The sequence below is a fragment of the Genypterus blacodes genome, unplaced genomic scaffold (assembly GCF_046128005.1).
Source record: "Genypterus blacodes isolate CSIRO-AG114 ecotype Tasmania unplaced genomic scaffold, CSIRO-AGI_Gbla_v1 ptg000043l_1, whole genome shotgun sequence".
NCBI lineage: Eukaryota > Metazoa > Chordata > Actinopteri > Ophidiiformes > Ophidiidae > Genypterus > Genypterus blacodes.
The window spans coordinates 12,370-40,006 of record NW_027466856.1 but is presented as its reverse complement, the minus strand read 5'-3'; the positions used below and the strand labels follow the sequence as shown (position 1 = coordinate 40,006).

Below are 27,637 nucleotides of genomic sequence, written 5' to 3'. Positions count from 1 at the left end.
ATGTTTACTGAAGCCAGAAAGCAGCTGAGTGTGGAAACAGCTGACTTCACCCCCTCTCTCTCTCTCTCTTTCTCCCCCTCCCTCTCTCTCTGTCTCTCTCCCTCAATCTCCATCTCTTCCCCCCCCTCTTTCTCCCTCTCTCTCTCTCTCTCCCTCTCTCTCTGTGTCTCTCTCTCCCTCTCTCTCTCCCCCTCTCTTGCTCTCTCCCTTTCTCTCTTTTGGCCCCTCCCTCTCTTTCTCTCTCTCCCTCACTCTCCTCTCCCTCTCTATCTCTCGCTCTCTCCCTCACTCTCTCCGTCTCACTCTCTCTCCCTCTCTCCCCCCCTCTCTTGCTCTCTCTCTTTCTCCCCCACCCTCTCTATCTCTCTCACGCTCTGTCTGACTCTCCCTCCCTCTCCCTCCCTCTCTCTACCTATTTCTTGCTCTCCCTTTCTCCCCCTACCTCTCCCTCTCTTTCTCATTTGCTCTCTCTTCCCCTTACTCTCTCTGTCTCTCCCCCTCCCTCCCTCCCTCCCTCTCTCTCTCTCTCTCTCTCTCTCTCTCTCTCTCTCTCTCTCTCTCTTTACTTCTTGGCAAAGCAGCAGCAGCAAATAATGGAAGCTGATAATTGGCTCTTGTATACATTAAGTGTGACAGGCAGGTTCATCCGCTTAATTAAAAACAAATGACTGTCTCACCTTTTAGTACCTCGCATAAAACTGGAGTTAGTCTCAGTGTGTTGTTGTCTCACTGACCGACCACCTAGTAACGCCGTGCAACTACTTAGCAACAACCCAGGAGTTAACCCAGGATTATTATTATTAAAGCTTCATTGTGTGCATTTTTATTATTTTATTTGATATACAGAGAACATTACCCCAGATTGAGAGTCTAGAGTGTTTGTTTAAATGTTTATCAATGGAATCATGGGGGAAATGAAATCATCTTAATCGTTTTAAAGACTTGACACACCCGTTAGAACGCACACACTTCATTCAACAGCCAGAGGGACAATTCACTCAACAACTACCTGACATATAGGTATCTATTTACTTTACATCAACACACACACGCGCACACAGGGGGGTGGAGAGAGGGAGGGAAAGAAAATAGAGAGAGAGAGAGCTAGTGAGTGAGAGAGAGATAGAGAGAGGGAGGGAGGGAGGGAGGGAGAGTGTGTGTTTGTAAGAGAGAGAGAGTTGCCTCAGCGCCTCAGCTTCATTCCTCCACAGTCGGGCCTCAGTCCGCCGGTGTGTGTGAGCTCCGTGTTTGTCTCCTCCTCGCCTCGTTAGTTTTCCCCGTCACGCTGCAGTCTCTGCGCGGCGTTAGATCTCCCCGTCGGCGCCTCTCACCCCGGGCTCTCCGGGGCTCTCCAAGGGTCTCCCAAGTTTCCAAGCGTGGTTGCGCGTCCCGGTGTCGTCTCGCCGGGGGGGAACGTCCGCTTGAATCGCGTGCAGAATCGACTGACCAGCAGTGGCGAGAACATCCGAAGAAACAGTTTTGATCAGAGACATAACCAGTGTAGGAATCCGCCCGAGTCACCTCGGAACATGGCCCTGCAGGCGGCGAACGTGAGCGTTGTGGAGGTTCCTGCGTGTGCGGACCTGGGGAACCTCAGCATGGAAGTTAGCAACTACAACGTTAGCGACTACAACATCAGCTGCAGGAACTCATCACACCTGCCAAAACCTGGGAGCAGACCCAAAGGTAAGAGTTCTTCTTCTTCATTCCCTTGTCTCTTCTCTTCTCTTCTCTTCTCTTCTCTTCTCTTCTCTTCTCTTCTCTTCTCTTCTCTTCTCTTCTCTTCTCTTCTCTTCTCTTCTTCTCTTCTTCTCCTCATCTCCTCTCTGCAGACCCAGATGTCTCTCATGAGTCACCCAAGCTGAGGCGTTAAATTGCTTTCTGTAGTCTTCTTTCCAAAAAGCAACATCTGGCTCCAGACAGATGGTCTACAGACAAACACAGTGAAGAGACTTATTGTTTCTGGTTGCTGCTGATCTGATCTGACCATCAGGGCTGAAGGTCTGTGCTCCGTCTGAGGCTTCGATGTGGAGAAATGGAGCTGTTCCTACAGAATAAAAGCACCAGAGTAGAACAAGGACTCTATTTGGACTTGATTGGAGTCTTCATTAGAAGGTTAATTATGAATTGCCACATGCGATTGATTCTCTGATTGTAATTGCAGGCACAGTGGCTCTGATGTAAGTTGATTGCAGACCATGATGGCTCATCCAAAGTGCACTTTTCAATTTAAAACCTCACCGTAAGCATCCAACTGACACACATTTTCTGTCCCACATTTTTTTTTTTAAATCACGGGATTACCCAGCAACCAGAATCGTAATGATGTGCAATTAAGCATTATGTTTAAATCAAGTTATTAAGTCTCAGTGTGTGCAGTTAATCACCAAACAGCCTCATTTGTGGCTGCTGCTGCTCCCTCACATCGATAATTCCCAAATCAGAATGCAGAGCCGTGTTGGCAGTGCAGTGCAGTGCAGTGAGCGGCTTGCACAGTTTCATCTGGAGCACTTCAGCAGGGCTCAAACATCACACCAGAGGGGGGTTCAGGCTCTACTGTATCTGCTGAGCGATCTGCTAATAAGCATGTTTAAGTGTGAGATGTGGGTGAGATGTCTATAATCCCCCCCCCTCCTCCTCCCCCCGACACACACACTTCCTCCCACCGTTGCTGCAGTCTAGAGAAAATTTAAAATCTTCACCCGTGCTAAATAATTCAGGGCCGTTCCTCCTCCTGTGCTGCATTACTTTTATTAACCTTGTATAGTCGCCGTTTCAACTCTCAACCCAACAACCAACCACCATGAGAGCCATCAGCGGGGCGTGTGCTCTGGCTGAGAAATGTCCCGGTGACAGATGCAGCATACTCATACAATTGTGGACACACGACACGCACACCCCGACACACACTCTCTCTCTCTCACACACACACAGACTGCATTGTGTTATTTACCTAAATCCCCAGTGGAGCCATTCGTTTTTTTTTTGCTGACTTAACCGTCTTCCGCCAGGCCAAAGGAGCGTGTATCCATCTGTTTACTTGCTTTAAAATGGGATTCTTGAGTGCTGGGACAGGAAATTAAAGCCCCAACCCGCTACTCGTGGAATCACTGTTGACCGCTTCACTGAAATGCAGATTTGTTTCCGTTTTGCAGCCTTAAAATGTGCAGATTTCCACGCAGTAATCCCAAGTTTTACATGTATTTTAGGCTCTGAAATAGAGGAGGAGAACATCTGATTTCAGTTAGAACAACAATTAATCAATTTCAACTAAATTCATTAGGATATCATCATAATGCATATATTTTAATGAAATTTTAATGAAATTTGGTGGCATTTTGATCATGATTAGAGAACTTAGTGAAATAAAAAATGAGCATCTTAACCAATCAGAATACAAATGACAGCATAGACTCGGGACCCTTTTTATTGAGTCAAACTGACGTTTCTTATATTTTAAGAAAATACCTCAAGGTTACATTACAATTGTTTGATTATGCAACTCAATTTAAGGGTGTTTATCATATTTTATCAGTCAATTTATTTAAATGATTAGTTCATACTAGTGATGTGTGTTCCAGTCTGTTGTTAGGGGCTGAAATATAGATTATCCCGGGGATTCGTGGCTATGCTTGTCTAAGTAGTGTATGGAGTGTAGAGTGTTAAAGCATAATACAGCAAAACAATGACCGATTAGCACCATCTGTGTGCCACATTTAATTATTGTCTGGACAACTCTAGCCTTCAAAATAAAAGCATTATAGCACTGGATTTGTCTGTGAAGGATTTTGATGCAGATTCTTTGTATTGTGAAAATTCATCAAAAACACGAGAAGATTGAAAAATTCTATACAGGATGAAAAAAAAGACTGATCTCTTCAATTGGTTTACATATTGATGATAATGTAAATAACACTTTTAAGGCTTTAAGACACTTGAGCTCACCTGGACCTTAGGTGCTGTGTGTGTTGGGTGACACGGTGCACAGGCACCGTTCTTTATCTGTAATGACTCCATACTGAACGATAATAATCTTCAGGCCATATATCAAATTAATTAAACACTGAAAAAGGACTTCCACAGTTTCTAATGTCAGTCTGTCATTTGCTCTGTTGAGTACATATTTCAGCCTTTTCATTAGAAACCAGACAGTAGTTATTAATCTGTATTTTGATGTAGTGGGCATGATGGTGAAATACTGAATGACATTTATTCAGAGCGACTTCTCGAAATTAAAATCCCTCCCTTTTATTTTGAAGGTCAGGCAGAAATAACACTTCTATTATTGCCAGAGGGATGAATTTTGATGCTGTGCAACTTGCTTCTAAATAAATATTCCTCTTCTCATGGCTCTCATTACAGAGAGCTATGCCAGGCTCACTGAGGTCCGCATCAACAATTTTTGTTATACAACATCTGAAAATCCTCGTTAATGTATACAATTCAAACCACATCTTGTGTTTGTGATCATTAAATTTTAAGTTATGGTTGCGAGATCAAAAAATACCTGTGTACACCCATGAAAAGTTTCTGGCAAGATGTTAGTAGAAGTTTGTGTCGTCAGTGTGGATATTCAGACATGTCCAATCATTTGCAGTTAAGGTAGAAAGAGGGACATTGTGCAGGCAAGACCAGAGAAGTGAGTCATTACGCCGCCAAATCAGTCAAATGGATCATTTTAATGAATCTGAAAAAAAACGTCCACACTGCTTTAGCTCTGAGAACTGGTTGAATGCTTTTAAGGACTCATTAAAGATGGAAAGGGCTCCATCTTCTCTGCAAGACCAAGATAATGGAGATGATGGTCTTTTGAGAAGCTATCTAGAAAATAGAGCCATTTCTGTAAAGGGGCAACCTGTGGTGAATCGTGCTGGAGTTCAGCAAATTTATTTGATAAGGTGTTCCCCCGGTGTTAAACTGTACTCTAATCTGTGGCATCGTCGTCATCATTGGAGTGACGATAAGAGTGAAGAGGAAGTGTCACTTATACAGAACAACATCTGGAGCTGCACCTCAGCTTGCGCTCTACATTTCCACGGATCTAAAGTGGCACTTTGTTGAGCTCACCTCGTGCCATTATCACAAAGTGGATCTCAGAAGCGTCAAATGAATTCAATTTCATTTTTCATCATGAAAACATTGGCCCAGGCTTCTGACACAAAGAGGCACAGAGACTTGTTACTGCAGAGGAGCCGTGCTCTGCACAGCAATGCTGCGGGCTCGGGAGTATCTTAAAAACATCCAACCGACTCCATCAGCGAGGAAATGAACGTTTTGTTCCTGGCAGGCGTGTAAACGGTGATGTAGGCCGTCGTAAACATGATCACCGTAATCAGATCAAATGTTTGGATGAATTCTGAAACGACCTGCTGGGATGGAACAGACACATAAACACCTCCATGCCAAGTGTGCAGATACGCATTTAGCAAAGGGGAAACCCTGAAGGGACGGGGGTGTTTACACGGGGTTACAACACGTGGAGACGTTCACATGTGTCACAGATCAGAAGAAGCCTGAATAAGCCTTTGAGTATGACTGCAGATCTCCTCTAACATACGCAGCGCTCCCTCATCTCTGCAACGTTGCTACTGACTTAAGCAGCCCCCCTGGCTTTATTAACTCACTATAGAGCAAAGGAACGGAGGGAGGCAGAGCCGGAGTGCAAGTTAATGAGGTGACTCAATGCTGCTGGCTTTTAACACAGGGAATGCAGTGACCAGAAAATAGAAACACCTGTACCCTCTAATGCAGATTCAGTGCGTGGTGAGTTTTAATCGGACATTTAATTCAGCAGAGGTAGGCTGTCGCTTTGGAGTTGTGTTGGAGCTCAGGTTTTATTGGCTTCAGGTTCCTGCAAGCCAATTGGGATAGAAGGTGAAACCAATTAATTAGACGATGCAACATGGTCTCGCAGGGCCTCTGAGCTGTAAGGGTTGCTGCATTTAGCTTCATGTCTCTGAAACACTTCAGCCTAAGTGGACCCAGGACAATATAGATAATTTGCTTCAAACTGCGAAAAAAGATGATTCAGGGGATTTCCAGGTTCCATGATATAAAGACCATAACCCAGTGAAGACGCATTCAACAATCTTCGCTGGGAATGTTCCAGATTTATTACTGCAGGTATGTTAAGAAAAAGAGATGTATTAGATGTGATGCCGACTGCCGGAATGAGCTCAGTAGAACAAGCAGTATGTATACAGTGAAGAAAGCTACATCTAATTTTTAAGAAGTTAAGAAGCAGCTCTCGCTCTCCTCACAGATATGCTGTATTATTGCCTCATTTAGTGCTGTTGTGTCTTCACATTGTCTCCTCCTTGACTATGTAGCCATTACCAGCGGGCATTCAAGCGTGCAGAGAGCCCATAGCTTGCTAATTGTTATGCAGGTGGCACCACTCACAGGCACAGGATGGTGGAATCTATGGGAACACGTCGTCATGTATAGGTTGCAGCAGGCGTCTTTACAAATTAGCAGAGTACTTCCTCATTGTGTTTGAGGAGACAACGGAGCGGACCAGGATTTATTGAGTTTGTCATCTACAGCTGCGGTAACTCAATCTACCCTCAGTTTAGCTGCTAATGCTTTGCTTTTAATAGACACAGAGATCAAACATAGCCAAGCGTGTCTGGCTTCATGTCCTCCCCTGCCCTATCGCTTCAATATCACCTTCACCATTTTCTAATCGTTGTACGTAACCGTCTTTTGATGTTCGATAGGCTTGTGTTACTCCAAGCTACGACATCCAATCGAGTGCCTTGAATTATGTCTACAAAGGAAAGTTTAGTTGGAGAATTCATCAGCATCAGAAGTTCACCGACTGTCCTCTCTTGCCAGGGGCCTCGTAGGTAATTGATTATGTGCCGCGCTTGTTCACGCACGACAAACAAGCTCTCTCCTACTTCCATAATTCCAAAGTAATGTCGGATCAATACTGGCAATACTTTGTTTGGGGCGGCATGGTGAGGAGACTAATTGAGTTGAATTGTGCTGACTGCAACAGTAACTCAACTCATAACGGTGATAAACGCTATAGAGACAGTGGCCTTTTTGCACATTGGGCACAATAATAAATCGCCCTCAGAGGATTCATTTACCACCACTCTCTTAGTACTTGCTAATGCAGTGCGGTTGTATGTGGCTTACAGAGTTGAAAACAGGATCATGTTCTTTCAATTAAATGAACAAAACCCATACAACTGATTTAGACCAAACCAAGTATTAAAGGTTTAGAAATCCCTGAGAGATCAGAGTTGGCATGCAGTGATTGAAGTGTGCGCTTTTGAAAGAGGCCCCAGCTCGCTGCCCTGATCTGCCTGTGGGTTGAATGTTTTAGCGTTCATGCCACGCTGTCATCTCTCTGATTTTACCTTAAAAACAAAGCAACTCTGATTGGCTGAGACAGCATGAACCCAGCAGGATGAGAGCCACTAAATTACATCTTTCATACTGACACTGATTTATGAAAACAAGAACACACATCCTGCCTTACAACCACCCCTCATACCTTGGCACAGCAATATGGGTTTGAGGAAATGGATATTGATGTATAATAAGCGGCAATTTGTTGTACTTTGAAAGCCAATCAGAGTAGAAGAACCACAGTCTGTCCTCTGTCTTGAGGAGTATTTCTCTTGGGGATTAGGGCCATATAAGGTAAATTATAGCAGAGTGCAGACAGGTCCAATCGTTTATGTAACAGACTGGACTCAGATTCCCTTTCATCCCTCGTCTTGCCAAACTCTAAAACCTGCTAGAATTACAAGTAATTGTCTTTATCACACCTCAAAAGCACCATTTACATAATCTAGTCAAACTTCTTAAGTCAGAGCTTTCCTCTCTTCGGATTCATTTAATGCTGCAAAAATTCTGCTCTCGTTCATTTTCCACCCTTCACCCTCCAGACACACATCTCCACTGAATTCACGGCTTTTCTTTGACTGTCAGATGAAGCATAGCCTGACATGACCTGTTTTCACTCATGGCGCACTGTGGTGTCACAGCAAAGGAGAGCGGAGCAGAAGTGCAAAGTCTTGTTTTTTTCCACATCAAAGCATTGCAAATAAGGCTTCAGAGCAGAAATGAAAACAAGAAGACGGAAACCTGAACATGTTGTTGTTTTCATTTTAGAAGGATTAACAGACAGTCTCTCAGCAGAGTGCGACTCAAAATGAGGCGGCCTGATTACTGTATTAGATCAGCCCTTTGAAGTGTTGTGTCTTAGAAACACTCAAGTTTGAGGTCAACATCTTAATGGCTTACACATGAAAACACATATTAGAGTTTATATATCAGAGTTGATGTTTGTAGTTAATCACTGCTGACGGTGTAGCAGGGAAAGTGCTGATCTTACTAATGAACATTGCTTGATCAAAAAGAATTTCTTGCCTCTCCCAAATGTTCAGGACTCCTTAAAGATTCAAACCTAGGGGTTTGTCCTCTTGTGTAGTTAGATGAAGCATCAGGTTTCAATGGCGTGAACTTAGTTTTCCTGCAAATGTGAACTTTTCCTCGCTTCATGGGGTCTCTTCTGAATTGTGCCCCACCGCCGGGCCATGATTAAAAGGTTAGATCAGAACTCTGCGGCTGTTCTTGCAGTGCAATCAAACCACCTCAGAGCGTACGACTCTGCATTATAAATGATCTTTGTGAGACTTTATTAAAAGGTTCAGCGTGAGAACCGAGCCACTGAAACCTCCGCCTTGGCCACAATTCAACCAGAGCCCAACCTTTCCAATGTATTCTGTCCCTGTGAGGTATTTGCTATTCCTAATCATTTCCTAAAGATGCAATGAGATGAAGATTATGCTGAAAGTTAAATAATCCCTGAGGGGAAGCACAGTTTCTATTTGCACTGCGACAGATAATGGCAACAAGAAGAGCAAACAGAGGTTACATCAACAAACTCAACACCAACAATAAGTAGGTATGCTTCTCGTCTGTCAGGTGCAAATGTTAGTCGTGTTTAGTCATTCAAAGTAATAGCCTTTCATGTTTGTGTATTTATAGATGGCGGTGGATTTGGGGAACACAGCTGTCACACTTGAGGGAGTCGAATGAACCCTAGTGGATTGTAGTACAGTATTTAGATATGGATAATTCCATTTTCACTCCGCTGTTTCAAACCAAATCCAATACAGTGTGAACAAGCCCAGTGTGAGCTCGCTGCCACGGCTGAGTGTGTGTGTTTGTGGTTGTTAGGAATATCCAACAGGTCCTGTTGTGTAACTGAAATTCAAAGTCATCAAAATGAAACAGATTTAAAGCGTGTCGGTAGCGTTAGCCTGCAGTGATCAGACTGTGGGAACGGCTTGTTGGATTCCTTTGCGTGATTACTCCAGAAGTGAGTCGACTTTCAGAAAACTTTGTAGAAGCTTGTGATGCGAGCCAGGGAGAAACCCACTTTGGTGCTGATCCAGATCCAGAGTGGCATCTCAGAGTTATTATTTTTAATGATTGTAATCAGCATCAATTGGTTGTTTTTTCAGGCACGCACAGGGATGCCAGCCATATTATTCATCACACAAGCCAATACAGCTCTCATGTGGTCCAATGGTTTGCATCCCAGCTTTTCATTCAGGTGGCCTTGGGTCAACTCCCAGTATGGGGAAGTGAGTCAGATAAATCTGCTCACACAGTCCTAATTCATAACGCACAATGGTGCTCTAACTCACAGTCTTTTTATTTTCCCTGTCTGGGCTTGTTTATGTTCCTCAGAGAGAGAGAGCCTGCAGCCTCTAGCCTCCAGCCTCCAGCCTCCAGCCTCCAACCTCTGGCCTCCAGCTTTGATGGAATACCACGAGGTTCCTGCTTGATTGTCAATTAGATGCAACTGAACTTAACAGCTGCTTCGTCCACTCCCCAGGCAGATACACTAACCAGCCGCAACCTCGGACTATTGCTTGCACACAATACACCAATTATTAATCCACTCTGCGACCAAAGCAAAAACGCAATTAAGAGATGTGCATGGATGTAATGTGACTTTTGAAAGAAATCACAATATTGCCTTAATGTAGATAAATGATTCCTTGAGATTGCAAGTCAGTGTTGTTCAATGTTTTTGTCAATTTCTGCAAAACTAATACACCAAGCTCGATGAAATAAATCAAGCGTATTCGCCCTTTGATAGACAATCAGCAGGTGATGTTCTTCTCTGTAGGGCAGCATACAGTGGTTAGTGCTGTGCTCTCACATTAACAAGGTCATTGGGTTGCAGCCCTTCCATGCAGAACTGATGTTATAAGGGCCAGACCATGCTGCTGAGGCTTGTTCCTTTGTTAGAGCTACAGTTCCTGCTAGATTTTGTGCAGGAATCCCCCTCATTCCTGATTCTCAAGTTATTGACCGAATGAGTGAGGTCACACGTCCACCACGTTTGGTTACAGTGGACTGATTCACTTTTTGAAGATTGAGCCACTCCCAGTCAACTTTGACAGACAATCGAAGCAAAACGGTGAGGAAAATCCAAAAACGAAGATAGAACTTTTGTCAAGCTTGGTTTTAACATTTTATTTGTAAAATGGTGTGATGATTGAGGGAATATCATAGGAGGCAGAAATGACAGAAAGTCATTATTCATTCTCTTTCTTGGATCGTGTCTCACATTCTCACCATGTTTCATCGAGATCCGTCGCTGACTCTTTGACCCTGTCCTGCTAAAGGACACACAAACAGCGTGTCATCATTAATCACCTCAGTCTGTGTCCGGTGTGAAGACGTGTCTGTCCACAGGCTTCCTCCTGCAACTCTGTCTTCAATCAAAAAAGGCTCGTGGCCTGATCCTGTCAGGCGCTATCATCCTCAGACAGGCTGCAGGAGAAGAGATGCTGTGGGGTTGTTGGTTCTATTCCAGCCTCAGTGTTTTGCTTTAAGAAGGGAGACGTGTCGATTTCCGTGTGGATTAGGGTTTGCATTCACATCTTGCATACGCTGAACCTCTTCCTCTTCCTCTTCATCAGTCTCGCTGTGTCGTCACTTCAATCATCGTTTGGCTCAGAAAAATAACAAACATCGGCTTAATTTCAAGATGTTGATCGTGAAAGTTAATAGTCAACACTGAAGCAGATTTTGGTTTCGTTTCGCAGGTTTTATTTCCCAGGTGTTCTTAATGCTGCTTTTCATCTGCTCATTTTTCTTCATCATCCGTTCATCTTCTTACTGTTCCATAACGGCTTCCTCTCGTCTTTCTTTTTTATTCTCCTCCTCCTGCTTCTCCTTCAACTTCATCTCTGCTTTTGTATCTTCTTCACGTTCTCCTCCTCATCCCCGTCTCCTCCTGCGTCGTCTCTTCCCTCCTTTCCTACTCCTACTCCTCTTTCCCCTCCTCTCCCCCTCTTGTTGTTGTTTTTCTTGTTGTTCATCTTGTTGTTATTGCTCTCTTCTCCTGCTTCTTCTTTAGCTTCACGTTCTCCTTTCTCTTGCTCCTTTGAACTTTCCCTCTATTGTCTCCTCTGAGAGATGCTGATGAAACAAACTTAATATGCTCTGTTGTGAAAGATGGACAGGGTTTGTTGTTGCCCTCCATTAATGCTATGCCGTGTAATGAACTTAAAACTGTTCTTCCTCCCTGGCATTGATCAGCTGAGTGCCGTACCAAATCACATTTTGTAAACGATTTCCTCTCTCTTCTCTGACAGAGATGGATGCCGTGCGTATCCTGCTCTACACGCTCATCTTCCTCCTCAGCGTCATTGGCAACCTGCTCATCGTGGTGGTCCTGGTGATGAACAAGCGCATGCGGACCGTCACCAACTGCTTCCTGATGTCACTTGCCATCAGCGACCTGATGATGGCCATCTTCTGCATGCCCTTCACGCTCATCCCCAACATCCTGGAGGACTTCATCTTCGGCGGTGCCATGTGCAAGACTGTCACCTACTTTATGGGTAAGAAAGCATCAACCCTTCACTCTAGGACCAAATCTTGAGCTCATTGTGCCACTCAGCATCAAACACAATATGTTTGGTTTGGTTCGGTGAGTGCATAATTACGATTCTGCGATCATTTGTACATGCAGAAATCTCAAAGAATACAAAGCTTTCTCATAAACAACTTTACCTGTCACTGTAAATTCAGATTTTACAGAGAATTAGCAATAGAAAGTGTAGAGGCGTAGAGTGAGAGGCACTGAAACACTGCCCCCTTTTGGCAGGTGTAGTTTGATGCAGCTAAGCAGTTTCCCTGGCCAACTGCCGAATCTCTACGGACCTTTCCAGCCTGCATTCCCAAAATGTTAAAACATTTTTAGGGTTGTGGTTATGTGTGGAATTGTGTTGCCTGAATTTCCAACAATACAACCGTATTCATCCAAAAACGCGGAAAGAAGTACAGCAGAATCTAGATCAGAAAAGTCCTTAGAGAGATCTGGTTTCCGTCCTGTCCTAAGGAAGTATGATGCACCTGGAAATTCATCACTGGCTGTACTGGCAACCTCAACATGCCACAGCCTCTCGAAAGAGTCCAAAGAGTCTCTCCTTCCCCTTTCTCCAACATCTTCACCAGTGTGACTTAGCAATGAGCTGGTTCCCATCAGGGACGAGAGTCACGCCGGCCGCCCGCGTCAGACAGGAGCTCAGGGAACCCGAGCGTCCGTGCCGGCGCTGGTTCTCCCTGAACGGTGGGGAAGAGCTATTGAGCGGTGCGGCCCACAATCCTATTATTGTCCCCGATACTGGGCTTTCTGAATTTACTTTTCAATTACTGTACTCTCTGAGCTGCGATAAGTGCAAGAAGGACTTTTAATGTGAAGCTTTTGTTATCCTGTCAGTTTTCCTTATCCTGTCTTTTGTCGTTTCAGCCCAGGTATGAGCTGTCAAGAGTTTTATTATGTGCTCGCTGTGGAAGGAGGAGTACTTTGGCTTTATATTATGCAATAGAAGTCCTATAGGCTATATGCATAAAACCTCCAAATGTGTGTTTTGTTTCCTTCACACAAGATGAATGATTTCAGGAGTCTTGTTTGTTCCCTGTGATGATCCAAACGCTGTGTCGGGGGGAATTTTCCCCATCGGAGTGCAGCATCATCACTTTAATTTAGCTGATTCATGAATTTAATACAGTATATCCTCAAATATCTGCTAAAAAAACATTAGTATCAGCCTTTAACAACCCTCCTATCGCCCCGAGTAACAGAGAACATTCATTCACTCGAGTGCTGAGCTCTCTAGTACACTTCTGACATACTTGTGCCTCACTTGAGTGTCTCCATTTTGCGCTCCTTTTTACGTCTACGCATCTACTATGAACCTAAGAGAAGCTGTGAGTCATTCAGTACTTTTTTTGACCTTACGAAAGGTGATGACGCTGCACACACACATACACACACACACACAGAATCAATAGGATCTCGCTCTACCCGCACAAGCTGAAATGCAAGTAGAGGCTACGAACTCCTGATGAAGACGTTCCCCTGCCTTAACAAATCCTTTTACAATTGCGTACTCCAGCTCTGTCACCCGCTCCTGAACGCACCACGTTTCACTCAAGACTGAGACGTATCGGTGAAGCAGCAGCTTCCCATGAGCGAGGCTTTCTATCAGCTCAAACCCAATCAATAGGGCAGGATCATCTTCCGATCCTCCGCCATTGATTTTGCAACAACTGGTTTGGCACGGTCATCTGTTAGCACGCGCCCATCAGACATCTAATACGCCATCCGTCTTTCTATTCGCCCTTTGGTGCGTGAGTCCATCCATCTGCCCCGGCTCGATAATCATGTGAATCATAGCTGCTCTGCCGAGGGGGTGGCAGTTATGAGATCGATGTTGTAATATTCCGCGCGTGTGTGTTTTCATCTGCAATCGCATGTATAAATCCTCCTTTTGTGTTGCTGTTTGTGTGATGTCATTATCAGTTCACTCCACTTTGGGTGTTTTGGCTTCACTTTTACCAAACTCGCTTCGAGGCCGTCTGCCACTTGCGCCGGATTAGTTGTGTTTGTAAAAAAGTTTGTATTCCTTTAGGCTTCTCCAGAGACAGAGTTAAGGAGGAAGAGCGGTAGAAACAGGTCTGTAAGTCTCCCAACCATCTCCCGGAATCGAGGCGTGCAGAGCCTCCCAACTTCTTCCTGAGCTGGTTATCAAACCAGCGTTTACAGACCTGCGATTAATGAACCAGGAAGGGGATTAGAGCTTGTTGATGTGAGGGAGGGGGGGAAGGGGTGTGGAGGAGATGAAGCACAGGGGAGACAAAGTGAGCATTTGGTCCGGATAGTTGACTGCTAATTAAGTTGGCGGAGCGGCGTTCAGAGGCGCAGTGGAATCTCCTCTGCTCAAATATTAGCCTGTCAGGCGCCGGGGAGGCTTTGATCATCGCAGCCGTCTGAATGTTCAGCAGCCAGATGGGACAGCGGAGTGCAAAAACACCGTCCAAATGGAAATGTGTCCATTCTGTGTACGGCCATGTTTTCAGGAAAAGGAAACATCTGAACCTGGTCTCTCGCATTGTTGTATTCTGGAGACGTGTTGCGTTCACTTACCAGGTCCTTGGTGGGTTTATTTAGACCCCATGTGCTGCATTTGAAAGCATTTGTGCGGTTTGATTTAAGACTACACGTGTTGTTTGCTGGCTCCGGCTGTGCTGCAGAGGCTGTTTGGACCCTGAGCGCTGCCTTCCAGCTGTAATGAAACAGATGGTCAAGTGGACCTGGGCTGATTGATTAATTTGAGACTGGGGCTCCTGGACCAAAAACCTAATCTTTCATTCTAGAAGCACATTTACCAGGCTCTGTGTTTCTGCGAGCCGCCTGTAAACGTAACACGCCGGCCATAGATTCATCTCCCGTGCTGATGGAGGGAGGATGGAGTCCAGGAGTTGTCTGGTCATCAGCAGCAGTGGGCCTTTTCCAAGCAATCTCCACAAATAGAGCTTAGGCTGATGATGACAGTGGTTGATGATGACAGTGGTTGATGATGACAGGGGCTGATGATGATGGCTCCATGCTGATTGGTGGCTGATATTCTTTCATATCATCTCTTCACCCATGGCGGCTGCACTTTGCTACCTGGGCCTTGGTTGGCCGGACCTCAGCTCACACTCTCAGGGTTACAGAGCGCAGCCTCGTCTTTTAAATGTCAAAGCCTGTAACAGCAACGGTGTCATGTTATTCATTATATTTCTATAGATATATCATTGGAAAACTGAATTCTGCACGTTCTCCCTAGGCGCCGCATGTAGACCATCAATAATCCAGATTATGACCAACATCAAATTGCCATCAAACCCTAATCAATCTTCCTAACTTCTCTCCGGTGACATCATCACTAATGACACATTGTTTGTTTCCCCTGAAGTCGTATCGTGTTTGGTTGCCAGCACGCCGCGTCGAGTGATTGCAACATTTTCTTGTGCCGATTTCCTAAAGGCCGACAGTAATCAGGCGGTAAAAAAAACTCAAGATCCCGCTAAACGTTGCCTCTCCATGTTTCGCCACTTTTCTACAATCAGCCCAAGTCAACATTGTTCCCTGAGAACGACGGCTTTCAAGCATCAACAGCATAAACCGTCTCTCTGAAGGAGGAGACGCGTGGGCGCCAGAGACGTATTGTGCGAGACGACAGCTCTGGTGCTCTGTTGAGATCCGTGTTGACTGCCTCCCACCTCCTTCTGCTTGGCTGGAGCTGCAGGTGGGGAGCTGAGGGGAGCGGGGGGGGGGGGGGGGTTGTTGTACGGTGGTCCACAGTCCACAGTCAATTATGGATGTCATTTAACGTGATTGGGCGCCTTTGCTTTGCTGGTGGGAGAGACGAGGGGAGGGGGTGAGGCAGAATCACAGCAGGAGGGGGCGGATGGAGGAGGAGGGGGCGGGCAGCTATACCAGACCTGACCACCTGAGCCTGTAGAGCCTTGTGAACAGGTGCAGTCCGATACATAGAATCAAGCCTGTATCTCCTAAATGATGGAGAATGAATGAATGAAGTAGGTGAGAGCTGCTTCATCACTGAGCAAAGCCCCCATCTCTCCTCCATCTCCCCTCCATCTCCCCTCCATCTCTCCTCCATCTCCCCTCCATCTCTCCCCCATCTCCCCTCCATCTCTCCCACATCTCTCCTCCATCTCCCCTCCATCTCCCCCCCATCTCTCCTCCATCTCTCCTCCATCTCTCCCACATCTCTCCTCCATCTCCCCTCCATCTCCCCCCATCTCTCCTCCATCTCTCCTCCATCTGGGCGGCATCTGGGAGGCAGTAGTCGAGTGGGTAGAGCTTCCGCTTAAGAACCGGAGGGTTGCCGGTTCGAGTCCCTGCCGAGGTGCCCCTGAGCAAGGCACCGAACCCTCAAGTGCTCCCCCCTCTGCGAAGGGTGGTAATATAATGTAATGTAAGTCGCTTTGGATAAAAGCGTCCGCCAAATGATCGTAATGTAATGTAATGTAATCTCCCCTCCATCTCCCCCCCATCTCCCCTCCATCTTTCGCCCATCCTCCCCCCGATCTTCCCGCTGTTTCCCATAGAGGATTTGTGATTATCGGTCCGACGGCTCTGCTCTCATGCAGAAAACGTCTTAATCGATGGTGAATTTTGATGAGCTACTTCAAGTTAACTCTTCCCATGCCGCCACAGACGGCTGCTGTGTCCCACCGCACGGATCTGTGTGTGCTGCGCTCATCCTGTCCGTCTTTGTGTCTTCAGGGAGAACCTGGATTTTTCACTCACGGTTACACAATCATCTCAGAGCGTGAGCATGCAGAGCGCACAAAGGAACAAACCAACAATAGTCAGAGAAACATTTTGTTCTCTTGAGTTCAGCCTGACTCAGTTATCCTCAGGGAGACACAAACAAATCTTCCTCCTCTTCTTCTCATTCTCCTTCTTCTTCATAATGTAGATGATGGAGTTGGGGTGGACGTGTGTGTGTGTAAGAAGGTGACGCGCGGAAAGTGGAGAGGACTTTGGTTTAGTGCCTGCTGAGAGCTGCTGTCAGCGAGCGTCCAACCAGACTTACGGCGTATAACTTTCTCTGTCTGAGTGCGTCTTTGGCTTAGTGGGTTTGGTTTGATGAAGCACACTGTCAGGCTTCATGTCAGAGTAGCAGCAATCAAAAAAATTACTCTCCTCCCAGAGAGCTGAAATGCTTTGAATAATGCACAGCAGAGACTCTGACTGCCGACCGAGCATGAAAAGCAGTCAGAGAGCTTTTTTTTCAGCTTTGGAGCTTTGTTCTCTTTCTGTATTCCTATAAATCGGCTCCTTTGTTGTGTTAGCGCGGGTGTCAGATAAAGCCACTCTGTCTGATCAGATCTCGTCCCCGGCTACTTCCCCTGTTCTCTTTATCAGCTCTACATTTCTACCCTTTCCAGGTTTCTTCCCCCCCCACCAAATGCAAGCTAAACCCCCTCTGAGATCTTTACCTGCTGATAAGCGCGGCCTGTTGTACATCGCTCTGTAAACTGCATCTGCACGAGCCAGCGAGCACAGCCAGCTACTTACTCCAGACAGGAGAAATGCTTCAAATCTCCGCTGTCCCCTCTCCTCGCACACACACACACACACACACATATTATGGTTGCTGTAAATTGAATTGGGCCGTACGGAAAGGACGATGCATAATGACTTCCTCCTGTTGAGTAATAATGCAAAGCCGTACTTTAGACCGGAGGCGTTCTTCTCCTTTGCAGAGGGACAATGCCCGGGAATTAATATTACGTGACGGGGAAACATTGGAGCGAAGCTGTTGGATCTCTCAGGGACGCAGGATCAGCCGGGTGAATTTATCCCCTGTTCCTCCTTTATGGCTGCTGCTGACACGCAGGTATGCGTTTATTAATGCTATTCGTCTCACACACACACGCGCGCGCACACACACACACACACACACACACACACACACACACACACGCACACCTCAGAGCACCGGGCTGAATCTCACTCTGCAGCTTATGCATATTCACACATGCAAATCCAGTTTGGCCTTGGGTTGTCTTTAACAGAATTTCACTCACGTCGAAACGAGCAGACCGAGCGTCCTTGGAGGCTTTGAGGAAGAGGAGGAAGAGGAGGATCTCATGTCCGTTCGCAGGCAAAATTGATTTTCTCTGGTTCCCCGATCCTCATCTGTGATAAGAGCCTCTTCTTTTCTAGTTTGGATCGTGAGCTGATGGAGAAGATGAAACGTTCCACTGCCATTAAAGCAAAACATCAAACAAGTGTGAACAGATCTGCATTTAGTCGACTCATTCAAACATATAAACGTCTTATTTGCCGCCTCCTCAATGCAACATCTCGTGTATAACTGGAGAACTGCAGACTCCGACTCATTCATCTTCACGTATATGTCTGCGTATTTCTTTTAATCGCTGTACAGGACGACGTCATAGTTCAGTTCCATTTCCATAGCTTGAGTTTAGTTTGATGAGTTTCCATTTGTTCGCCATCATTACTTTAAAGTTCAGAGCAAAATTGATTTCACATTGCTTTCAGATTTATGTAACAATAATAAGGCTGGTAGGGACAAATGAAGAACAGAGAGAATGTTTCAAATGTAAATGCCGCAGCAGTAATGGAGAGATGACTGATGCTTCTATCTCAGTGTGATTAATCAATGTGGGGCAGCTTCATTTAACCTCACTTAAGACTCATTTCCAGCTGAACAAATGACCTTAATGAGGTCTGCCACGTCCTGCTGCCAGTGCTAAGCCGCTGTCATTCCCATTCAACGTTTAGAAGAATTCTGCGCGTTTTCTCTTGAATCGGAGTGTTGTTATCCATCTGAATCAGGGATCCGACTCACTCACCCCCGCCGGAGTAAGTGGATGAAATGTGCAAGTGTGTGGAGCTTGTCGCATAAAGCAGCGGGCTCCGAAGCTGCAGGGTTCGTGACTCATGGAGATGCGAAAGCGATACAGTGGCAGGAGTGTTTCCTGTCTCACCCCAAGTGACCTTTTAGGAGCGACTACATCCCCCCTGCGACCCTGATGACGGACGGACAGAAAAAAGAGCATGCTGCAGTCTGAGCAGTGAGCGAGGCGCTTCATTTCAGGCTGTAGGTTTGTTAACGTTAAATTGGTTCATCCTCCAGGGAGTATGACTTCGGCGCTGCGCTGGAAACTGTCTGCTGTGTGTTTGCCTGAAGAGCGTTATGTGTTTTGGGCCTCAGGTATGACTGCACAAACATGGGAGGAGGACATGGAGATTCATTCAGATACGTGGTAAAACTGATTTGACATTGCTGCAGGAGAGGAAACTGAGCCGGTGTTTTTACCACCTGTGAGAAGAGAAGCAGGAGTAAACTTTGCACAGCAGCTAATGAAGTTTGATCAAGCAGACAGAAAGAGATCCGATAACTCCGAGGGATAAGTAAATATTTAACTTGTTCTTCCTTCTGTGAAGAGACGCGTGTGCTCCACTGCCGAGGCGGTGGCGGCGTCTTTAAAGCGTGCAGCAGCTAATCCTCTGACGGGGGGGGGCGCTGGAATAAGAATGTCCTCTTGTCTTGTCGTCCCTTTAGGCATCTCTGTCAGCATCTCCACCTTCAGCCTCGTGGCCATCGCCATTGAGAGGTACAGCGCCATCTGTAACCCGCTGAAGTCCCGCGCCTGGCAGACCCGCTCCCACGCCTACCGCGTCATCGCCGCCACCTGGATCATCTCGCTGATGCTCATGGTGCCCTACCCCGTGTTCAGCATGCTCAAGACTTTCAAGAGACCAAACGGCATCGTGGCCCACATGTGCCGCCTGCACTGGCCCAGCATGCAGGCTGAGCAGACCTGGTAAGAGAAACATCTGGAAACATCTCTTTTTCTTTTGCATATCAGGGGTTTTAAGAAAATGACAAAGTCTCTTACAAGATGTTATCTTCCTCCAATGGGGACCTCCAAACATCCCAGAACCGTACTCAGATCTCTAAATGGTTCTATGTCGATCCTACTGAGTTTTCATTTTGTTCTCCTTCCTGTTAGATGCGATGATAGCACTTTCTGGAGGGTCTGCGGTGTAAGAACACACAATCGCATAGAAGGCATAACACCAAAGCGGTTCATGAAGATTCTGTCAGGAGTGTTTTGCCGGCCTGTAGGAGAAGGCTAAGAGGGTTAACTGGAGGAAAGGCTCATTAATTCCTGTCATTTTAGGACTTTTCCACTCCAGGCTGGTTGGTTCTGGAGGTTGTCTTTGAATAATGAATGAGGTCATTACGGGGAAGCCTGTTGGTTTTTGTTCATTAGGTTGAAATGAAAAAGTGTTGGGGCAGCTTCTGTTAGGGATTAATTAGATGAAAGAAGCACAGAGGGTGAAATTGGTAAATTTCAGAGCATAAAGGGAAAAAATAAGGAGGTCGTTTGGAAATCGGTGCCGAATACAGAGATGGATAAACAGGTCCGTCCTCAGTATTGGCACCTGTGAGTATTTTGCCTTTGTTGTGAATGGATGTGATCGTTACTCTCCTCATGAAAGGTCAGCAGAGGGAGGGATTATTACAGTCCGGATTGGCCGGAGTTAGGGAAGTCATTTGTCTGTCTGGGTCGCCTCCAAGGGCTGACAAAAGCTGCTTTGTCACAGAGAATCTATTGTCCAAGGATCAACTCGGGGATGTTCACAGATCCGCTCGTAAACAACTCCAGGTTTGGGTTGAGTGCAATTAAAACTGAGAAGGAGTACAAAGTGACTAAACCTGCCGCGTGCATGGATCTCTTCTTCTCTCCACAGCCCTTTGTGGTCGAACACTCTGAGTCTTTCTACAGACAGTCACTCAAACTCTGAGGCTCCTCGCCCAGGGAAGGAGGAAGTTCAGGACGAGCGGTTAATTAGTGTGTTCTCATAGAAAGAGAAAAGTTGAAGCTCACTTGTCAAACGTCCGGACGTGTCAGCGAGTGGAGTGACCCTTAAAACTGTAATCCGCCGCTCGTTTGTGACCACTTTCTAATAAGTGGACGAGGTCAAGTCAAATCTTGACAATAACATCTTATTTCTGCTGCCTCTCTCTTTATTAATGGACCCATTTTTGTACCTAATGAAGCAGCGCATGGAGTTATTGAAGCATCCATTTTCACGCTGAAATCCCAGTCTAATTCCACGCTTCATCATAAAATGAAGACACATAAGAGTCCTAAAGTGGTTAATAATACAGTTTGTATAACACAAAGCCAAATGAGTGATTTTCTAACTTCAGAATGATGATTATGCGTTGGTGCACCGTGCCATTTTGGTCGAGATGACATAAATCACTGGACCGGCTCAGCTCCTCTGCCTGCAGTGCAAGGAAAACCCAAGATGCTAATTTCTCCTCTGAGTAAATTCAGATCGTGATTTGAAGTATGGAAATCACCTTCGACCCATTGATCATGCGGTTGTCAGGCGGTGTGAATATTCATCATCTTCTTATTTATCTCACTTCCGTCCATCTGGGGCTCTTCCTCTGAGGTGGAACAAGCCGCGGAGCAGACGGGGGCCTGGCGGACGGGGAGACGCCTCCTACGCTCTTTCCGTTTCTCTCCCGACGGCTCCTCTCTTTGTCCGCCCGCTATCAAACGGGCAGCTGGCGACGGGCCTGGACTGAAGCGGTGTTTTAAAAGTGCCGAGAGACGTGGAGACAGAAGGGGACGAACGCGGTTCACAGGATCACCCGGGGAGACATTAGAATATCAAGAGCGCCGACACAATCCCGCCTCTTCGTCTCCGCCGTCACTTTCCTGTGCTGTGATGGTCGGCGCCATAAGAGAGTTTATCACCATCAAAGTGACATCCGTACAATTTATAGACCTAATTTATGCGCAGCTCTGGTACAGTTTGTTGTGTTTCCTCCTCTCTCTCTCTCTCTCCCTCTCTCAATCACTCAGTCCCTTGCAGTATTGAAGTTCTATATGAGGAGTGTATATAGAATAATGCACAGATCTCCTTCGCTTTCCTCTCAGGTGTTTAACAATCAGGTGTGTGTGTGTTTGCACACATTCAGAGCGTCCGCACCGTGTGAGTAAATGGTTCTGACAGCACTGTTGACCTTTTCAACCTGACCTTACGCCTGCAGCCAGAGCGTGCAAACATTGCCTCGCTGAAGTCTTGTTGACGTTCAAACTTTTTTATTAACAGCGTTGATGCGTTCCGGCATTTAACAGTGAATACAGCAGATGTTGTTATCGTAGATGAAAGCGGCAAAAAGGTGTCAGATGTTCCTCGAGGTCGACTGTGCTTTCCATTACCGCCTCGTTTTTAGCTCAAATATAGAACTATCTGACTCTTAGAAGGTTTGGCTGATCTTGCGAATCGCTGATGTTCCTCTTTGGCTCACTTTATGACGGCGAGAGGGTTTGCAGGGTCGCCAAATTAAGATCGAACTTCCTGTTGGATAGCTGCAGTTATGGCCAGTCGCTTTATTTGACGCTGCTCTTTGTTTTGGTACCGCGCCGCCTAACGTATGTAAATGTCGTCCGTCTTGCTCAGTATTGTTAATGTGTTTTGTTCCTGTCTGTTCTGGGCGGAAATCTAATATTTCTCTTTTTAAAAAATTGAGCTAGAACACAGCTGGAAGCAGAGAGAAATGTCTCAGATTGATGGTACGGCACATTCATATGCTGATGTGTGTAATCATCAAGCAAATGTCACCTGACAGCCGTCGCATTGATTCCAGGGGAAGATTTACAGTACAGGTCCCGATGTCCATTTCTGGTGTTTTGCCTATATTCCGTTCTGCGGCCATGTTTTCATGGCGCGTTACTGATTACAGGATTATGTTTGTGTCTCCTATGAGGTCCTGTTGCTGCCACGCGTGTCAACATGCACCGCGTTTCTGTGTTAACTGTCAATATGTAACCAGCAGAGTCTAATGGGCTGGTGCCGAAAAGCATCCTTGTTAAAAAGGACGGTTAGGGTATTTGCTCAAAGGAGATTAAGCCAAAGATAACTGGTTCGGTTGGTTGAACTGCATCGAAAATGTATTCCAGAATGTCTCTCTTCATGTTTTGGAGATAGAGTATGGAAGCCAAATATTGTTCTTCCATCCTGCTGTGGTGCTTGCAGGTCTGTGTTCCCCCTAATCAATGGGCCCAGTTCCCATTCTGAGACAAAACCCGGAGGAAAATCACCTTTGCTTTAGTGACAAGGAACTAAAATAAAGATCAGGTCAAGTCATGCATGTTTGCAGGTTACGCGACCTCTTCTACGTCCTGTTGTAAGGGAAACACAGGATGACGTGATCGCCCTGAAAATAAACAGGCTGATGTATCACAACGTCTACATGCTTACATTCCTGGATGCAAACAGAAGGTCGAACCCATTCCTGTTTGATCAAATCAGGTCCTAAAATAATTTGTCTGCATGTGTGTGTGTTTGTGTGTGTGTGTGGGTTGATACACTGTTTGTAGGCCGGTCAGCCTGAGGGGTAAATAAAGAGGCTGGAATCCAACCGGCAGCCTTGGTGGGGAAGCTGAGCTAGCCTGTGAAGGCACCTGGACGCTGTGTTTAGAGGGTTTAGGTCCCGAGTGGATTTACACTCACACATTTTTGGGGTTATTCCGTTCCTGATGCAGCCTCCTGGCTTGGGTTTGATGTCTTCTTTTCTCTGTACGCCTCCCCCCCTCTTTTATCCTGGCTCTTTTTCAGGTATGTGATCCTGCTGTTCACTCTGTTCTTCATCCCGGGAGTGGTGATGATCATAGCCTATGGTCTGATCTCCAGAGAGCTGTACAGAGGCATGCAGTTTGAGATGGCCCAGACCAAGAAAGAAACCACTGGTGAGATCCGTCACATCTTCATCCAAACTCTGAGGCCTTTTTGTTCCCGATGCCTTCCCACATGGATGAAATACAGCTTTGTGTATCTAACCTGTAGTGAAGGGAAACAGATGAATCTACGTCTTTTTAATCGTCATAAAGCCTTTGCTCCAAACTTACATCTTGCACTTCCTTTTAAAGAGTAACTCTGTCAGACTTTAAAGGTGTTGTTCCTTCAGTGAGTAATAGACGTGTAGGCATTGAGCCGTCAGTTTCCATGGAGTCCGTTCTTGTCTGTGATTCATCAGGGTTGAGGGATTCTGAAATAGCCTGTGGTAGAGACTTTTGATCTTTTACTTTTGATCCGTGCTGCACGGTAACAAAATTCTGTTCTTGGCATTTACGCAGTGTTTTCTTTCACCCTGTAATCTTGCGAGATTTGCTTCGTTTCTTCTCCACAGGGCAGAAAAACGGTGGGAGCAAGGCCGCCGCGGCATCCAACGACGATGACGACGGCTGCTACCAGGTGTCCAAAAAGCCGGCGTCTGCCGTGGAGCTCCAAACCCTGGCTACCTCGGCCGCTGCAAAGCCGGCCAGCTCCCGCAGCAACACCTCAGAGGCCAAGCTGCAGGCCAAGAAACGCGTCGTCCGCATGTTGCTGGTGATCGTGGCGCTCTTCTTCGTCTGCTGGATGCCCCTGTACTCTGCCAACACCTGGAAGGCCTTTGACCTGAAGTCGGCCCACAAAGCTCTCACGGGCGCTCCCATCTCCTTCATCCACCTGCTGTCCTACTCCTCGGCCTGCGTCAACCCCATCATCTACTGCTTCATGAACACTCGCTTCCGCAAGGCTCTGTTCGCCACCTTCGCCTGCTGCTGTCGCCACCGGATCTGCCGCCAGTGCTGGTGCTGCGGGAAGAAGGAAGGAGGAGATGACGGCCTGGCTGCCACCTCCATGGCGACCACCATGGCTACCTCCGCGTCCAAGATCAGCTACACCACCGTCAGCACCGGCGGCGCCTACTGAGCGGCTGTAACGAAAGCTGCTATAAACAGCAGCAGTTATTGCGCCATCTGTTTTTTCAATCCTGTGTTTGTCACTGTTTGTCTTAATATGCTATGAGTCATGCGCTGAGTAGTATTCCTGCACCCTTTCGAGGCCTTTGTGAGGGGTCTTCTTCAAATCCAGCATGCACGGTGCGACAGGAGGAGGACGCCGTTTCATTTTGGTGTCATTACTTTCTAGCGGCTAATTAGCTGCATCCGCTTTGTCGTATCTTTGAATAGAACATCAAGTGCCTGTGCACGGCGTGGCTTCTCTGTCAGGACTGTGTCAAATGGACATTCCGGTGAGAAAACTTTGGGATTCCATAAAGGTTGTGTATGTGTAAATACCGTGTTTGTGTTCTGACTGTGCCAAAGTTTACAGATCATTTCCCGACAGTGACATATTGTTGAGCAGCGATCATGAATCAGTATGGATTTATTCTTCCTTTCACCGTCTATGTCTTTCTGTTGTGCGCTCTGTTTCTTTCCTGCCTTATTTTGAAGCGTTTGAGCAATGAGCAGAAGTTTGTCTTGGCACAGTGAAAGTGTCGTATTACTGCCAAATGAAATGTAGGCTAAATACTGAAGGCTAAACAAGGCGACTTTGCACATTGCTGGGGGAGTACTAACCCAAAACATTTCATATCCTCTACATGCGCCTCATGATTTATCAACCCAGCAGCTCAGTAGTACTTTACACCAAAGGATCTTATGATTTGGTATATGTTTTTACTTTCAAGTTATGTGGTGGTAGCAGGGAAAAGCGGTCAGACGTTTTGTTCTGTGTCTACAGGAAATGCCGAATCTCCAGTTTTGGGAATCATAGAAGAAAGGGAAGGGCACAAGGAAAGGACAGAAGGGTACAAAGAAAGACGTGATGAAGGATGTAGGTGGAGAAAGGTGATGATGGCGGTTCCTCTGACCTGGCGCTAGCGTGACACGAGCCCGGATCTCTGCGGTGGTGGGCGGGCTTTTTGACCTTTACTTATGTGTTTAACTATAATTCCGCAAAGTAAGTAGTTACTGCAGCCGTCGGATAAATGTAGACAATGTTTGAGTTGATTGTAAACGGCTGCTTTTGACTCTTTTGAGGCTCCATTTTGTGAGAATCTAACAAAGTGCTCTCCTGATGTGGCTTAAAAGTGTAAGTGTTAAGAATGTGGTGAAAGTTGTTGTTGATACTAACTGGTCTTTAATTTAAAATTCGTATCACGGTGTTTGAGTATTGATGCAGTCGTTATCATCAGTAAATGAATTAACAGGATGGACGCTCCGGGCAGGTTTGCCTCGTTTGTCTTTATCCCACCTCATCCCTCCATCCCTCTGTCTCTCCATGCCTGTGATCTGCCCTGTGCAGCCAATTACACAGAACGTCACCCAAGCACATGGCTCCCATCCTCCTCAGCCTCAGACTAACGAGGTGTTTTCTCAGGGATTCGCTCCCGTAGGCTTTGTTGGAGTAGACACCGGGACTCCGCAAACACAGCCCGTCCCAGCCCTCTGGTGCTTCAGAGGCCGGTTTGATCACGCTGCCTTCAGGCTCCTTACTGACTGTAGGATTACAGCGATGTTGCATGTCGCCCTCACATGCACTCTGAGGTTTTCTCTGTATGTTGAGGGAATTGATAAGATACTTACTGTATATGCTGATGAAAATAAGACAAACCCAAGGCTCTTTAAACTTCATTTGAGCGTGTGCTACTGTAAACTACAACTACGCTTATCGCTCTTTCACGCTTTTGTCAGGGTGTAGAGATTTAAGATAAGTCTTAATCATAGTATAATGAAAGTTTTAAGGTGTTTGTAAGATAAGACGTGGCAAACTGTAGCACTGTGATAAGCGGGAAATGGTTATGTGGGAAATCTTCAGAGAAAAGTGGAGCATGACGGTGATGCGGGCATGTTTGAACCCATTGCTCAACTCCTTCCAAATTCCATATTGGCTTAAATTGCCTTTCGCAACCTTTTCGCAACTGACAAACATTTCCAGATGAAGGGAAATAAAACCTCATCAATTTAATATTCCAGTCCTGTGGTGGCACATAGACCTCCAAGGCCATTTTGGAGGTTTTGTGTGATTTCGTTTGATTTGGTGTGACATCGTCTGTGTTGTGGTTTGACCAGTGACAGAATTGATCCCGATTCTCTCACGGTTGTTACCAGCCCAGAGACTCCAGGGGTCTGTAGCGACGGGGTCCCCTTGAAGCTGTTGAGCTCTCCCAGAGGCTGCAAATCTCCCAGCCGCTGGATTATTCATGACTCCACCAGATATATTGGACCAAATACTGTCAGTGAATAATTTAACACCGTGCAAACAAAGAGACTATGATGGTCCGGCCTCTGTCTATGCGCCTGCTGTCATCCGACATCCCGCCTCTCCTCCACCTACAATCCCCTTCTTCTTCTCTTTAGCATGGAGGCGTATGAATACATGAATGACAACAACTTGTGGGCGACAGCGATTTGAAGGCACAAGCCGCTTCCGAGAGCGTTTGACAGGCAGCGGCGGAGGTTCTACTTGCAAAGAGACAATTTGGCAGCAGACAAAACAATCCCCATCTGAGCTTTACTTGGTGTTTCATTCGGTGTGCAGCCATGCTGAGAGCTTTTGTAATTAAGACTGAAGACTGTGGAGTGATTGTCTCTGGATTTATCCTCTCCGCCATGGAGGCTCTGATTTCCCTCCCGATTGTTTCTTAGCTAGCAGGTGACTGAAAACTTCCAATTTGACGATTTGATGTGGTGGGAAAGCAATATTCCATTAACTGTAGAGTGTATCTGGATCCAAATTATGCCATGACGTGACGCTCTTTTTTCTTTTTTCCACCGTGAATTAAGGACTAGAGCTAAGGTTTTGAACCCCGCACAAACCTGTAACCTGATGGTGAATTCCAGCCTTCGTTACGCTTTTGTAAAGCCCACAGAGGCTATGCAGTATCTTCAACTAACC

The 27,637-nt window shown here is 46.2% G+C and overlaps 1 protein-coding gene across 1 annotated transcript; it reads left to right on the top strand.

Annotated features, from left to right (window-relative positions):
* The first annotated feature begins 1,156 nt into the window (after positions 1–1,156).
* LOC142999325 (cholecystokinin receptor-like) lies at positions 1,157–25,243 on the top strand. The gene is made up of 5 exons (XM_076148822.1): positions 1,157–1,686; positions 11,640–11,888; positions 19,446–19,707; positions 23,531–23,661; positions 24,102–25,243. The coding sequence occupies exons 1-5, from the start codon at positions 1,530–1,532 to the stop codon at positions 24,665–24,667; spliced, it is 1,365 nt and encodes a 454-aa protein (XP_076004937.1). The 5' UTR covers positions 1,157–1,529; the 3' UTR covers positions 24,668–25,243.
* The last annotated feature ends 2,394 nt before the right edge of the window (positions 25,244–27,637 follow it).